Raw genomic sequence first — 16999 nt, forward strand, 5'->3', positions numbered from 1 at the left:
TGGTAAAGTTCGGATCGGCCGCAAAATGGCCGCCCTGCCTCCGCAGCGGCCTCGCGTGGATCACGTGAGGCCGTGGATGCAGCACCAAGACTATGCCCCGCCAAGATGGCCAATCACTCTCCTGCAGGCCTGCGGCCGTCCTCGTTCCGACGCCGGCAGCGGCCCCGCCGTCAGCTCTCAATCCGCACAACGGCGCCTCCACAGCTGCAGGGGGCCCCTCCAGGGCACAGATGCCGCTCCCCGGGTCTATTTCCTGGATAAAACCTCCGAGGCTGGCGCGGAGCTCCTAGCTCAAGCAGCCATGCCAGTCTGTGGTTAAGCCACGCCCCCCTTGCCTGCAGACTTAGATGCTAGCTTCAGTTTTCCCATATCTGAAGGTAATGTTTCACTGAAGTAGCGCTTCTAAGACGTAGAATTATGCAAATCTTCTTACCATTGCTCCTGTTGAAAGGTCAGCCTCTCCCTTTCACCGGTAGTCCCACCAGGGCAGAAACAGCGAGCAGCGCAGGTTATGTATCCCAATTCTTGCTCTCTCTTTTTGGCCTTTCTTCTTTGTGTGTGTCTCTCGCTCTCTCACTCTCGGTGTCTTGCTCTGTCTCTTTGGCCCTCTGTCTCGCTCTCTGGCTCTCATTTCATCTTTATTTTCTGCTCCATGGTTCTTATGTCTTTTGCTCTGTCTTGTTTTTTTGTTTAAAGCACTGTGTTGCTGACTAGAGGACACATGGAAATTATTATTGCAAGTTGAGGCTGGGAGGTGGTGATTACAGAAGGATTAAAGTGACAATTACACTTCCCTGAAATTCTCATGCGTAAATCATATATTGAGGGGAGTATATATTGAGGGGAGTATATGCGCCAAAGGTATGTGGCCTTTCCAGTGACATTTAACCTGGCTGTGTTTACCTTTTGATTTCCACATATCACCAAGTAATATCTTCCTATTAACTGTAAACAATTCCTGCATCAAATACTTGTGAAAGCTTTGAATGGCTTTCTCTTTCATTTTTAGCATGTGCCCCAAACAGAAGTATGAGTATGAACCAGCATCCAACAGGTGAATGGGGCGTTCAGAATCCAAAAGTGAATCGTATGGAACAATCTAATCCTGTAGCTGGTGGGAGACCTGGACCAGACTATAATTCGTCCATGCCCAGGCCTACGCTAGGTGGTGCCATGGCAGGCCTTCCAGCAAGATCAAACAGTATGCCTGGCTCAAGACCAATCACGCAACAACAGATGATTCAGATGAGTATGTTTTTTTTTTTTTGCACCTTCAAATCTTTTCTTGAGCTAAGAATATTGTCTGTTCCTGTGTATTTCTATGTGTTCCTCTATTATTGAGCATTACTATTCCTGCATTGTGTAGTATGTCTGATCTCAATATTAGTCAGTTGCACTTATCTCCCATTGTCACTTATGCAGTTATCACAATAGTTCTGCACACCTTTTTTTTTGGGGGGGGGGGTTCAGTTTCTATTATAAAATCAGTCTCCAAGCAGTACTGTAATATCAGACATAAGGTAGATGGTCATTTCAGTTTACTTTAAGTAAAGTGGAATTATCAAGCTAAGACTTTAGTGACACTTGAATCTAGAAGTTATTTAACATACTACTACTCTCACCATTTACATTGGCCTGTCCACTCAGGAAGCATACTTGAAACTGGTTCCATGGACATAGCACCACCAATAGATCCATCAAAACTAAGATGAACTAGTCCATTGTGCTTCTTTTAAAACCCCACTTACTATTTTCGATGAGCTAATTTTTGACGGTTCAATAAATGAATATATCCCTTATCTGCTTTCCACTTGCTTACAAGGTCAACTTAATTTTACGTTTGGTTAATTGACACATGAATGTTCCTAGGGAGAATTGTTGGATTGCGTCTTTGAAGAAATTACCTATTCAATTGGAAATGGCTGCATCCATCACATAACATTGTTGCCACTTGAGTGTGCCCACTGCAGTTCTTGCATGACGGTGCAGCAGTGGTGCTTTGGTCCTCTTTTTGGCAACTGCTACTTTGGCATTTTTCGAATTGAGTTTCTCAATTGCTGATTCGAGAGCTGCACGGTGCTGTTCCTATTTATTTCTTTTTTCAGGAGTAGACAAATGTGGAGATTAGAATAGCAGTGTTGTCTTAGTATCTAATTGAGTTGAGATGACAGCTGAAATAGCTAGTAGCAACTGCAGATGTCTGTGAGTAGATCCTAGGCATCTGCTTGCCTCCTTTTCAACTCTGTGCAAGCTGCCCATGTGCTTTATAACCTAGTATTTCTCTGTTTCATACCTCCGGTTTGCTTTTTCAAGCCCTGCTAATGGTGTTACTATTACCACATGAGCACTACTCACTTTATAAACCTTAGAGTAAATTGGTAAGTAGGGTCTTAAGGAATCACACACACAAACTGTTTTTCACAATGCTCGCCCTGCACTGTCCTTTTAGGATTAGCCCATTCTGCCTTGGCCTCCATACGATGCATGTAAGAATAGACTGAAGTTCGCTCCTGGACACCCTGAAGTGGATTATGTAATGTGTGTAAGGTGAGCATGAACTGCATGTATATATTTGCTGTAATTATCTTGCGGTTAGGAAGCAAGTTCTGCTTTCAGTACATGCACTACCTATCTGAAAGAAACAGGTTAGTGTTCGATTCCTTACCTTAGAATATCCCCAGGCGTCAGGCTGGATCCGGAAAGTTTTCGTCAGCAGTACCCTTGCGCGTCGGTAGGCGTCGTCTGCGGCTCCGTGTCTGTATTTGTGGTAGTGTGGGCGAGCAGCAATGCTTTATCAGAGGATAGTGTTAAGCATTTATTGTACACTCAGGCAAGACATGATTTCACACACTCAAAAACTGAACTCAGAGCAATTTGTATTAAAAATAATTCTTTAGTTATAGTTTATTTTTAGAATGACGCAGGACTTGGTACAGGTAAATAGAATTGTACTTTTCAAGGCAGATTGATCTAGCAAGCTGGATGAGAATTACTTTTATTACAGGTTTGTAAAATATTTAAATACAGTTGAAATTACTTTTGGACTATTTTTTCTGCTCAGAGTGATATAACTAGATATCACACAGGGACATTTCCTAGGTAAAAGATGAGTAAACTGATTTCCTCAAAACGGTTATGTAAGTTATTTTAATTTTATTTATTTTAGAGGTTTTATATAGCGCTGGCTGGACCCAGAGGTATCAGAGCGCTTTACAATTGTAACAGAAAGGTGTTTAAATACAGGTACAGTGTGTAGAAATACAGAACGTTGATTAAAAAATAAGCAGGCCATATAGAATAAAGGTTAAACTAGATGAAAAAGTAAAAAACAATTGCTAAACACAATAAGATATACAATATAGAGGTCGCAGTTTGGTGAGAAGGTTCGATAAAATATACCTAGGAGCAGGAAGGACAAAAATGTGAAAGAAAAACTGAAGGTCATAAAGTGTAGTAAGAAACGGGAGGTAAAGGAGGGGCATGGGGGGGGAGGGAAGGTGATACGAATGAAGGGGAAGGGAAGGAGATGGGGGTTTGAGAGGGTTCACTAGCCGTAGGTGGAGCAGCTGGGTGAGGGGATGCTGAAGAAGGCGAGGCCACTCCGCAGGTGATTAGAAGCCCCCGTATTTATTAAGGAGAAGTTTGAGTTCTTTTTTTAAGCTGGGGTAGGACGGGTTACAACGGAGGTCTGGTGGGAGGGCATTCCAAATAAGAGGGGCATTGCCTGAAGAGGAGCGTGACTGAGTGGAATTCTTTCCAATACCTTGGACGGATCACTTCTTGATTCCTTTTACCTGGCGTACAAATCCCCCTCCCCTCACCCACGGCCTCGTTAAACATCGAGGTAGGAAATGGTCCTCTCTCCCCCTCCCGGATTGGGAAGCTGCCCTAGTTAGAGATAAACCTAGGAAGACACTGAATGCCAACATAGCAGCCAACAACTTTGATGATTGGATCACCTCCACACTTGACAGGGTACTCCCTGTACAGGCTAGTAACCCCACGAAAAGACCTAAAGCGGCCCCATGGTTCACTCCCACTCTCAAGACCATGAAAATAGCCTGTCGTAAATACGAAAGAGCCTGGAGACAGGACTACGCCAAACTTAAGAAGGATGAATATAGAGCGGCCATTAGGCTCTATAAACTGGAGTTAAAGGCGGCACAAGCTTCTTTTTACGGTAGCAAAATTAACACAGCCGCCAATGCCCCAAGGGAAATTTTTAAAATTGTCAAATCAATCATTTCCCCCCCTGGAGAATGCCCCTCTGCGGATGGTGCCCAAAACCGCTGCAATGATTTGGCTACTTTCTTTTCTGAAAAAATCCTGACTATATACTCCTCTTTTGGGAATGTCAACAACGATCCGGAACCCCTTGTCTCCACAGCCTCTGAGGCCTCTGTCCCCTGTAGGCTTGACACAATCCCACTCTTGGATATTCCGGTCCTAGACAGACTTATTTCCAAAACTACTTCTGGCTCCCCCAATGACCCAGCACCCCCTCAGACCCTCAGTAAGGCTATGGACGTGATCCGCCCGGTCATATTGGACGTGCTCAACACTTCCATCTCCTCTAAAGCCGTACCTCCGTCATGGAAATGTGCGATGGTGAGGGCCTTGTTGAAGAAGCCCAATCTTGACCAGTGCAACTTGGCGAATTACCGTCCTGTCTCCTTGCTCCCCTGGCTAAGCAAACTGCTTGAGAGGCACGTAAATAACATCTTGATGAACTATTTGGAATCAAATAGCCTTCTGCGTGCCTCTCAGACAGGGTTTCGCCCTTTACATGGGACTGAAACCGCCCTCCTAGCGGTAACAGAGGAGGCAAGAGCAGTGTTAGACCGGGGTGGAAAAGTCGCCATCATCTTATTAGACCTCAGCGCCGCGTTCGACACGGTAAACCATGTCACGCTATTACAACGACTGGCGGACATGGGCGTATCGGGCGCGGCCCTGGAATGGCTGACATCCTTCCTGGCTGACCGCTTCTTCCAGGTCTTTGAGGGTGAGGTGGTGTCACCTAAACATCCACTCAGGTGTGGGGTTCCTCAGGGCTCCTCCCTGAGCCCCACCCTGTTTAACACCTACGTGGAACCCCTAGACAGGATAGTCCATCCCTTCGGTGTGCGTATTGTCACCTACGCAGACGATACCCAACTGGTGGTCTCTTTAGACCACTCGGAGGGATCGTCCAACACCTTAGGCCCCTGTCTGGAGGCCGTTGCCAGATGGATGCAATCTTCCTGTTTAAAACTTAACGGGGAGAAGACAGATGTCATTTTATTGGGTAATCCTTCTCCCTCTGTCTTTACATCCATCTGGCCACCATGTTTGGGCCCGCCCCCTGTCCCCAAGCCCCAATTAAAAAGCTTGGGGATCTGGTTTGACACAGCCTTGAACTTTTCGGCCCAAGCCACAAAAACCGCAGCTACCTGTTTTGGACTGATGAGGATGCTGCGGAAGGTGCTCCCTCTGCTTCCTTTTCAGGCAAGGAGGATCCTGGTTCAGGCCCTTATACTATCTTGCCTGGACTACGGGAATGCTCTCTATATGGGAGCCCCATCCTTTGTCACTCAGAAGTTCCAAGTCACCCAAAACAGTGCGGCCCGTCTACTCTACAATCTTCCTCGCTGGCAGTCAGCAAGGAATGCCCTAAGGGAGCTTCACTGGCTCCCCATAGCGGCTAGAGTACAATTCAAGGCTATGTGTATTCTACACAAAGCCTTCTATCGCCTGGGCCCTGCAATCTTACAGCCCTTGGTCACTCCCTACGCCCCGTCCCGCGCCCTCCGATCTGGTACCCTGCAACTGGCTACCTCGATCAGAATCAGGAAAGCCCGCTGGGGAGTCCGCTCTTTTTCTCACACTGCGGCTAAGCTTTGGAACACCCTTCCTTTACCCCTGCGAGGAACCACTAATCATCTTTCCTTCAGGAAAGCTCTGAAAACCCACTTGTATGCTAAATTCTGCTGATCTGCCCCGAACCCGCGCTAAGTAAGCTTTCAGTCATAAGCGCTACGAGGCCTCCGGGTAGATAGCGCTATACAAGTGCAATTTTCATTTCATTCATTTTTCTGAAGGGGGGGATGAGTAGGAGGGTGTTGGAGCTTCTCAGGGATCGCGTGCAGCCTGCTTTGGTCAATTTGACAGCAAGGTATGTCGGAGTGTTTTGGTGGAGGATTTTGTGCGTAATGCAGGTGGTTATATAAGTGGATCTGCCTTCAATGGGGAGCCATTTGAGGGTTTTAAGGGCGGGAGAGATGTGGTCAAATAGTTTGCAGTTTGTGATAAGCCTGGCCGCGAGGTTGAGCACTGATTATAGAGGTGCCAGGTGTGTTTTGGGAATTCCGATGAGGATGGCATTGCCGTAATCAATGCGCGATAGAACAAGAGATTGAACTGCTAGTTTAAAATCATCAATTGGGATGAAGGGCTTAATTCTCTTAAGGTTACGGAGGGTAAAGAAGGCTCCTTTGGCAGAGTTTTTGATGTGTACGTTGAGAGATAGGCGGTTGTCAAGGGAGATGTCCAAGGATTTGACTGAGGTGGCTAGGGACCAGGGGCAGTTGAGGGCATTAAGGTCAGTGATCCAATTTTGAATGGGGAGCTGGTTGTTTTTTGGGGAGAAAAGAATAATTTCAGTTTTTTAGGGTTAAGTTTGAGGTGGTTCGAGTGGAACCAGGCTTGAATTTTGATGAGGGTGTTGTTGAGGTGGAGGATGTCAGCATGGGTTTTTATCTTATGGTGGAGTTGTGGATCGTCCGCATAAAGATGGTAGTTGATCCCGGCTTGTTTGAGAATGAGGGTGAGGGGTTCCATGAAGAGGTTAAAGAGCGAGGGAGAGAGTATGGATCCTTGCGGAACTCCTAGAGAAATGGGGGAGGGGTTCGATACGCAGTTTTGGATTTTAATTTGTTGAGCACAGTGTTGCAGGTATGAGACAAACCAATTATGAGTCATACCATTAAGGCTGAATCATTCTCTAAGGACTTTGAGTAGAACAGAATGGTTAACGGTATTGAACGCTGCGGAGAGATCGAGGAGGATCAATAGGCTAGATTTGCCATTGTCGAGGGAGTGGTGAATGTCATCTACAATGTTAAGCATGGCCGTTTCAGTGCTGCAACCTTTCCTGAAGCCTGATTGGAGGGGGTCAAGTAAGTTAAAAAGTTCAATGTGTCTGTCAAGCTGAAGGACACATTTTTCCAGGGCTTTCGAGAGAAGGGGCAGATTGGAAATAGGACGGAGGTTGTTGAGGTCATTAGGGTCGGCAGTAGGGTTTTTGAGAATGGGGGTGATTTGGCCCAGTTGTAGGGAGGTAGGGACACAGTCGGTGGCTAGGGAAGTGTTAATGATAGAGGTCCAGGAAGAGGTAATGATGTGTTTGAGATTTTGGACAAGTTTAGAGGGGAGGGGGTCTTTAGTGTGGTAGGAGGGTTTAAGTTTCGCAATGATGTCAAAGACATCTCTTTCAGTAACTGGCTGGAAATGATGCCAGGGGGCATTATTTTTAAGGAGAGTGTTAGGGGGATTGGAATCGTGGAGGGTGGATGGAATGGAGGGGAACGGGAGATCAATGTTATGTAGGATCATGGAGGGTGCAGTGGTGGGGGTGGGAGGGATGCAGGTGAGTTAGGGGAGATGTCCAAAATGGAGGTAGGGGTCGGAGTCTGGAGGAAGGATTGTTCTATTCTAGCAATTTTTTTCAGAGAAAAAGAGGGCTATTTCTTCGCATCTAGTGGTCGAAGCCAGAAGTATAGGAATGGATGAGGTTTGACTGCGAACAATGTTAAACAGTTCTCTGGGTCTATTTTTGGCTCGGTCCAGTTGTGCTCGGAAAAAGGATGCTTTTTGTTTAAAGATGTGTTTTTTGTAAGATGATCTTGCAAGTCTAAGACGAGCTAGGTGCAAAGGGGTAGGGTGTTGTCTCCACGTTCTGTCCGTCCGTCTAAGTGAGCGTCTTTCATTATTAAGCTCAGAATTAAACCATGATTTGGAAGGAATGGTTCTTTGGTTTTTAAGCTTCAGCAGGGCCAGGAGGTCTAGGGTATCCACGACTGCTTTGTTGTAGTGTTCTGTAAGCTCATTCGCGTTCAGTGAGAGAGGGATGGCGAGAAGTTGGGCATGGAGTTTGGATTCCAGTAAATCAGGGGGGATATTAAGATTTCTGGACAGTTTCCTGGGTTTAATGATTTTCGTGGGAAGGGGGATGGCAGAGACCGCTATAGAGAACAGAATGAGATGGTGGTCGGACCAGTCGATCGGAACGATGTTGGATAGGCGGGCTAGATCTTTGCTTGTAATGATGGCATCTAGGATTGCTCCTTTAGAATGGGTCAAAGATTTACAAATTTGCTCAGGGTTATTGATCTCGAGAAGGTTGGATAGGAGGGTGATAGAGGAGTTAGTGGTCTCATTCCAATGGAGGTTGAGGTCTCCCAGGAAAATGTTTTGGGAGTTGGAAAGTGACGATTATGTAAGAAGGTCGGATAGCTCATCAACGAAGGGATGTGTATTGCTGGGAGGGTTATATATGTTGTGAAGGCGAATGGGTTGGGAGCCGTGAATTTTGAGTTCAGCTTCGAGGTATTCAAGGGCAGAGTAATTAGTGTTATTGACAAGGGAAAGTTGTAATTCTTCTTTGAATATGATAGCAACACCACCGCCTTTTCGGATGGGCCGGTCTTTTCTGAGAATAGAGTAGCCCGTAGGGGCGAGGAGGTCAAGGATGCTTGTTGAGTGGTCATTGAACCAGGTTTCAGTTAGGAACGCGATGTCGAGGGATTCACTAAGAATAGTTTCAGAGATTTCAATGGCATGTCGAACAGCGGACCGACAATTGACAAGCATGCAGGAAAGAGGTTTAGGGGGGTTTTGGGGAGTGGAAGGGAGTGGATGGAGGGGAGTTGGGGAGGTGGCATAGGTGAGCTAGGTGAGCGGGGAGTTCGGCTAGTCCCCAATATGACAGGGATGCTGGAGACAGGGGGAGGCTGGATATTAGTGGGTGAGCAGGGAGGGTAGGATTTGCAGAGGTCTAAGATCTCCATAGGTGAGAGGGGGCAGGCGGTGCGGAGAGGTCTGTGTGTGCGGCAGTGTAGAGGAGTTGTGCAAAATGGTTTGGGGGTAGTGGGATTAATATGTTTGGTGTGAGTGGAGTTTATCCGGAGTGGGAGGCCTCCGTTTTTGCGGGAATAGAAATCAGATCTAAGATGAGCGAGATCTCTAGAGAGAGTGGCGAGGATGCGTTCAATGTTGCCAAGAGAGTTAGATATAAGACTAAGGTGGGAAATTGGAGAAGGTGAAGGGAGCGGCACGGGGAGTTCATAGTAGGGCAAGAGAAGAGGCATGGAGGGGGAAGGTGGGTATATGGCCATAAAGGGTGAAGGAGGGGGAGGATTGTTTGGAAGTAGGGTGAAGGGTGGGTCGGGATGGTGGGAGTCGTGAGTTTCAAAGGGAGAGAGGATGGGTCTAGGGAAGGTGGTGCAGGGACTGGAATAAAGTGCGAGACGGTTTGGGGAGGTGGGTGCAATTAGTTTCGGGGGGGAGAGGATGGGATTAGAAGAGGAGGAAAAGGGTGGGTTCAGAGGAGGAGGGGAAGGGCACGAAGAGTCCATATGGGGGTGGGGGTTAGCACACGTGGCGTGGGGAGTGAGGTGTGAGGGAGGGCAGGTCTCGTGTGCGGGGGATTGGGAGCTGCGGGGAGTAAGGAGGTCCTGCGGAAGGGGAGGGACTGTGGGAGTAGGAAGGGCCAGAGGACTGAACGGGGGGTGGAGGTCAGCAATTGAATGGCATTGTTGGACGTGGGCATGTCTGCAGAGGGGAGTAGAGGATAAGGGAGAGGAGTTGCAGTTGTGGGAAAAGAATGAGAGGGGGGAAGGTTGTTGGACTTGTGAAGTTGGATTGTCAGTGATCTGAAGTGAAATTCAAAGGTGTTGAGGTGGGGAATGGCAGCTTCGATGAGGATGTTTCCGGTTTTAAAAATGGAGATGTCGATTTCCCCAGGAAAGGTAGTAGAGGGAGTCGTGAATAGTTTGTGGCCATGGGGGATTTTGAGGCACTTTGTGACTGGGAGGGATTGTAGGAAAGTGCTTTTCCATTTAGAGGGGCGTTTGGAATAGAAAATGTAGTTGGTAATAATAGGGGAGGTGAGGCTGTAGTAGTTGTCAACGATGAGTGTTTCAGGGTTAAGGATGAGAAGGCTGTGTTTGAATTTTTTTGTGCATATTTTGAGAGATTAGGGGGGTAGAGAATGGACCAAGAGTTTGGGCCGTGTTTGGATAGATGCAGGGGAGGCATAGTAGGGTTGTGAGGAGGAGGCACTAAGAGGGAACAGAGGGAGGTAAAAGGGGTTGTGGCAGGCTGAGGTAGGAGAGGTAGGTAAAGGGGGGTGAAGCAGGTGGTAGTAGGAGAGGAGGGGAAAAGGGAAGGGAGGAGTGGAGGACAAGAGTGAGAGGAGGGTATGAGGAGGCTAGGGCAATAAGTAAGAAAGGACAAAGGAATCAGGCTGGTGCGGGGAGGCGGGGCCTAGGGTAAGGGAGTCTCCGCAGATTGAAAGGCAGCAGTCTGAGTTTCCACAGCTATTGAAACACGGCAGTCGGGGTAAGCACCAGCGTAGGGGAAGGTAGGGAGAAAAATCCTCAAGATTGGATGCAACAGCCTGGCCAGTGAGAATCCCCGTCAGGGCCAAGTAAGGGGGCTTATCACAGAGAGGAAAAGGGGGATAGGGGGCATACACCCTCATGTTTCCATACAAACGCCCTCAACACTTTGAAGGTTTTCAGAGGAAAACAGTCAATGCATTCCTATGGAGAAACAGGAGGTTATCGGTTGGCAGGTAAGTAAATGGTCTTGAGGGTTGAGTTTCTGGGGTTAGAACAAGAGTTTCCCCAGGGTAAAGTATGCACTCAAAAAGCACCCTCAGCGGCACTAGGGTGGCTGGGTGCAGAGTGCTGAGGCACAGTGCAGCAGGAGGCTGTTGGTTGGTGGATGCTCTCCGGCAAGCCACAAGGTTGAGGGAGCAAAGATCCTAGGGTTAAGCTCAGGGCAAAGGGGGATCAGAGTTGGCACACAAGGTGCACCCACAGCGACACGGGCGTCCAGGTGCTGAGTGCTGATTTGGCTTTGACTGCCCTGTTTTCAGTGGGAGTTGCTGGTTTTGGATTTCGGCTGCAGGCTTGGCCCAGGAAGTCTTCTGGGAGGAATCAAACAGCTGGGCAGGTAAGTTGGTGGTCTCAGGGATGTTGGTGCACCTCAGGTCCTCTTCTCCAGGGTGCAGGTCGGCTGAATGCAGGGCTGCATTTTGAGGTCAGATTTCACCTTACTGGGCCAATCCCAGTTGGGGGATGGGGTCTCCGTGCAAAGGCTGCAGGTGACGTCTGAGTCCTGGAGGGGTCAACCCATGGTAGACTCGACTCTGGAGAGTTGGGGGACCTTTCTAAGACCAGTGGGCCACTCTGGCCGTAGATGACTGGTGCAGTGGTGGCTCCAGGTGTCTGGTTTCGTTGTACTCAGCAGGTTGGGAGTTTCTTTTGAACAGAGCTGCAGTTCACAGGAGATCCGGTCTTTGTTAAAGGCAGTCAGTGCTTCCAGGGGTTCTAGAGGTTGTTGGTTGCAGGACAAGGTGACTTTTGGCGTAAGATATTTGGAAACTGCAGACTGGGACCAAGTCAGTTCTTCCCTGCAGTCTCCTCTACTGTGCGTCTTCTTTCGTCCTTCGAAGATTGCTTGAATCTGCCTTCTGGGTTCAGTGCTGCCCATAAATACTATAGGGGCTATTTCATGGGTCTCAAGGAAGTAGCCAATGGACTACTGAACTTAGGGTGTATAAACCCTTAGTGTGCTCAGCCCACATGGGAGAGTGAGCACAATTCTTTATCCTTATTGGAGAGTGCCTGCCATCTGCAAGATGGCAGGCACTAAAGAGTGAGTGTTGGGGCTGGCAAAGGTAGCCACACCTTCTGGGCTGCTCTTATTTTTCCTGCCTGTCCTCCCGCTGAAAAGTGGGTGAGACGGGAAGGGGGCCTGCTCCTGATAGCAGGAGAGGCTATGGGTCGCGTTACAAAGGCGGCAAGGCTTTTAAAGACCGCCCAGTCTAACAGTTCACAAACCATGTCTAGTAGGAATTGCTCGGCAAAAGATGCGACCATCTCGGCACTGTATCTAAATGCCCGCTCAATATCTAAGCATGCGATTGAGGTATGGAGTTTACTGGAGGCAGACAAACCAGAGGTTTGTTTTTTCACCGAAACCTGGCTGCATAGCCAGGCGGCACCGGATGTAGCAAATGCTTTCCCCTCGGAATATCACATAATAAGGGTAGACAGGGAAGGGAAGAGAGGGGGAGGTCTGGCAATTGCAGCCAGATCCCCAATCGAGGCCAAGCTACTGGAGTCTCGGTCTAACTCCATGCTAGAAATCATGATAGTAAATTTACAATTTTCCCTGATGGAGAGTTGGCGGGTAGCTTTAATCTATAGACCGCCGACCAGCAAAACGGGCTTTGTTAATCTAATACTTGAAACAATAGCGACCCACGCTCTGGCCTCGGAGAATTTCATCCTATTGGGTGATTTTAATTATCATGGGGAACTCTCTGGAGATCCAGAGACTAGTCTCCTAATTGGCACAATGGAAAGTTTGGGTCTCACACAAAAAGTCAGGGGCCCCACTCATCGTGCAGGCCACTCTCTTGACCTGATCTTTACTAGTAGTCCTAAAATTCATATGGAAGATCCTTTCCCCATGATCTGGACTGACCATTATCTTTTAAAGTTTAGCTTTTCACATAACACTTTAATTCCCCCCGTGAACAATGACAGAGTGCGGATTCGTCCATGGCATAAACTTACATCGCATGTATTGCAAGCCCATTTTAAACTAGAATACTGCCCTTTATCTTCTTTAGAGCAAATGGTAACCAATTTGGAGTCCTCTATTTTACTAGCTTTAGACCAAGCCGTTCCGGAAACTACAGTTAAAGTAAAATCGACAGCATCTCCATGGTTTACGGCCAGTTTAAAAAACGAAAAACTGGCTAGTAGAGCTGCTGAACGACACTGGCGGACTTCTAGAACGGATACGGACAAAGCTAAGTACAAGCGGCTCCATCTTAGTTATATGAGAAATATAAAAATGGCGAAGAAGAATTACCTGACGCAGCGAATAAACACTGCGGCGAGTTATAGTAAGGAGCTATATAAGATATTAAAGGAATTTACGTCCCCCCGCGTTGAGAAATCTTCATTTAGCCATTCGAAAGAATGGGTTGAGTCAATGGCTAATTTCTTCGAGAATAAAAATATATTCTGCATTTCCTATTTCAGACTCGAATCAACCCTCGTTACATAGGAATCCGGTAACGTCCTTGCCGGAGGAGGCTTGTGGCCAAGCTTTCCATTTAATTGATTTTGCCTCCATCACCGTTGATGAAACCCTGAAAGGTTTAAGCAAAATAAAGTCCGGTTCGCCTATGGACCCTTTCCCTCCCCGCCGTGGGACAAAAATAATGCCCCTGCTTGCAGAACCCCTTACAGCCATATTCAACGCTTCGCTTGAGCAAGCGCACGTCCCCACGAAATGGAAGCATGCCCAAGTAAAGCCCATTTTGAAAAAACCCTCGGATGATCCTACTCTACTGTCCCATTAGCAACATGTACTAAAAGCTTTGTCCACGTACTTGGAGTCCCATTCCCTGCTTCACGAACGACAAGCAGGGTTTCGAGCACACCACAGCACCGAGTTGGTGATGCTCTCGGTGCTGGATGAATTGAGAGGCTTGGCTGACGGTAAAAAACCGAGCGCCCTGATTTTTAGACCTTTCAGCGGCGTTCGATACCGTCAGCCATGCGTTGCTATTGGGAAGGCTGAGTGACTTTGGCATCAAAGGCCGGGCTTTCGAGTGGTTGCAGTCCTTTCTGTCAGGAAGGACACAAAGAATACAACTCGGAGAAGAAATCTCCGCAGTGGGAGAAATAGAATGTGGGGTACCTCGGGGCTCGGCCCTATCCCCACTGCTGTTTAACCTATATCTGCAGCCTCTGATTGCCTCCCTGGCGAGCATGGGCTGCACAGTATAAAACTACGCAGACGACACGCAGCTGCTGCTGAGTGTTGACAATACAAACACCGCCCAACTCCACACTCAGAATATCTTGAGACACACGGTCCAGTGGATGACAGGAAACCTCCTAAAAATTAATCCAGACAAGACTGAGGTTCTGGTTATTTCATCTGCCACCTCACCATGGTGTGACCTCTATTGGCCCGCAGAGTTAGGTCCAGCCCCAAAACCCAGTTTGAACGTGAAGAGCCTGGGGATTAAATTGGATTGTGACCTCTCTATGGTCAGCCAAATCTCCTCAGTTGTGGGCAGCTGTACTAATATTATCCGACAGCTACGGAAATTAGTGCCTATCATTTCACAATCTATGCTACGTTCCATCGTCGCAGCTACTGTGATCTCACGCATAGATTATGGAAATGCCCTCTACCTTGGCCTACCAAAAACCTTGATAAATAGGCTACAGGTGGTGATGAATGATGCCGCCCGTCTTATCTTCAGACAACCAAGACACACTAAAGCATCCCCCCTGCTACACAGCCTCCATTGGCTCCCTATTAAGGAGCGAGTGGAATTTAAAAGCTTGTGCATCGCCCATAAAGCCATCTACGGCATGGCACCCGCCTACATTAAAGATCGCCTGGCAATGTATAGCCCAAAGAGAGTTCTTAGATCCTCACACTCTCAGCTATTAGTTTGCCCTCGGTATAAACTTGCCACCAAGGGCGGAAGAGCCTTTTCGGTGCTGGTTCCGCATTTATGGAACACACTACCTGAGCCACTACGGAAGGAAGGAAACCTCCTACGTTTCAGAAAGGGGCTGAAAACGCTGTTGTTCAGGAGAGCCCTGTGAGCCACCTAGGCTAGTGGATGCCCTCTGTACTGTCAAAGTTGTTGTTTACCATCGATTCCCGAGCGCTTAGAGGCCTGTAGGTGATTGAGCGCGCTACAAATTAAAAATAACAATAACAATAACAACAATTATCGGCCAATATCGCGGTTACCTTTCTTTGGCAAAGTGTTGGAGCTTCTTATCAACAACCGACTGATGGCCTATATAGAGGCGTGTGGTGCTCTGGACCCTTCTCAGTCCGGTTTTCGGGCCGCCCATAGTACCGAGACGGCTGTCGTTGAGATAGTGGACAACATCAGACTTGCAGTGGATGGGGGCGATTCGGCCATCCTCATCCTCCTGGATCTCTCCGCGGCCGTTGACACCATTTCCCACAGCATTTTGAAACAACGGCTGTGGGAGATAGGTGTCAGAGGGAGGGCCTTGGGGTGGATTGAAGACTACCTTACCGATCTCCTCACCACCGTTCGAGTCGATTCCCTGGTCTCCGGCAGTCACCCTGTGACTGTGGGGGTGCCCCAAGGGTCGATTTTGAGCCCGCTGCTCTTCAACCTATACCTGACTCCTCTGGCTAAAATCATGAAATCATTTGGCTTTAAACCGTGTCATATGCTGATGACACCCAGCTGCTGATCAAGTGCGGTGCAGATTCAAAAGACACCTGCACTCGCTTTAAAAACTGCATGGGTGAGATCAGCAGCTGGATGCGAGATAATAAGCTCCAACTAAACGTTGATAAGACAGAAATCATCCTGTTTGGCAAGGCTGAGAAGTGCTGGACCCAGGAATGGTGGCCAGCCGAATTAGGGATATGTCCCACCCCCAAGACGGCCGTCCGCAACCTGGGAATAATTATTGACAGCACTCTGTCCATGAAAAATCATGTAGCCAAGATGACTGGCACCTGCTATGGAATAATGCGTCGCCTCAGGAAAATCTTTAGGTGGCTCCCCATCGAGGCAAGAAAACCTCTGGTGCAGGGCCTTATTAGTCGTCTTGACTATGGTAATGCCCTGTACCATGGCCTGAATGGGGATTTATTGGCAAAGCTGCAAATTCTGCAGAATACTGCCGCCAGACTAGTATTGGACATGCCACCCAGGACGGCGTCTTCAACGTGTCTGGAAAAATTGCACTGGCTCCCTGTCAAGCAAAGAAGCCAATTTAAGATCCTGAGCCTGGCCCACAACGCACTATACAGCAAAGGGCCTCGCTATCTTAAAAAAAAAAACTCACTTGGTATGTTCCGATAAGACCTTTAAGGTCTAGCGATAAGTTCCTGCTGACACAACCCCGTGTGCGTTCTTCCAGGTACGGCCAACGCTTGTTCTCCTTCCTTGCCCCCACACTCTGGAACATACTACCTACCCACCTACTTTCCATCGTGGAGCACCAGAAATTTTGTAAAGCACTAAAAACCTGGCTTTTCCCAAGTAGGACTCCCAGTGCTGTCTAATTCCCTTTTTTTCTTCTGTCTGTCACCTTTTTTCTGGTTCCTTATGCTGCAAGCGCCTTGAGACCTCACGGTGATAAGCTGCGCTATATAAGAAACTCTGACATTGACATTAAAGCCCCGCCAAGTTTTTTTTTTTTTTGGTGTAAGAATTTTATTGCACTTTTGTTCATTTCATACAATACAAATCGATAATCACCAATAGCGTGCTCGCCTACAACCTCACTGGGCCGGCGTCCAGCACTTATTGTTATTAGCAACATTGTTAGATGTACACAGCCCATCAGCCGACATCCAGAGGACCGGCGGCGAATTGTCAGATAGAGTCCAGTCGCACGTCAGTGCTACGTCCGCTGCCTGATACATCAATAATCTTACTTTTTTACAGTTTTTTGTTCCCTTTAACTTAAATGTAACTTAATTGTGCATTCCCCAACTTGTAGTTCTCTCCCTGCATCCTCCCCTCTGCATCACAGCATACTCCCTCCTAGGTGCCAGCACTTTACAGTCGTTCGTCCTGTGTTGTCCCCATCAGAAGCCCAATTACATCGCTTCCGATTCTGAATCTGACTTACCATGCTCAAGCAAATAGTCACGTAGGTACCCCCAGTAGTCTTTGGGCCTAGAGCCAATT

At 47.9% G+C, this 16999-nt stretch overlaps 1 protein-coding gene across 6 annotated transcripts in view; it reads left to right on the forward strand.

The window, feature by feature from the left end:
• Positions 1-16999, forward strand: part of NCOA3 (nuclear receptor coactivator 3) — a 633192-nt gene that overhangs the window by 384968 nt on the left and 231225 nt on the right. For all 6 annotated transcript variants that reach the window (XM_086932604.1, XM_086932603.1, XM_086932607.1 and 3 more), the window contains one exon: positions 1010-1249. In XM_086932604.1, coding sequence (XP_086788730.1) covers positions 1010-1249 — 240 coding nt within the window. The remainder of the gene's footprint in view (positions 1-1009; positions 1250-16999) is intronic.

The sequence above is a fragment of the Lissotriton vulgaris genome, chromosome 7, assembly GCF_964263255.1.
Source record: "Lissotriton vulgaris chromosome 7, aLisVul1.2, whole genome shotgun sequence".
NCBI classification, from domain to species: domain Eukaryota; kingdom Metazoa; phylum Chordata; class Amphibia; order Caudata; family Salamandridae; genus Lissotriton; species Lissotriton vulgaris.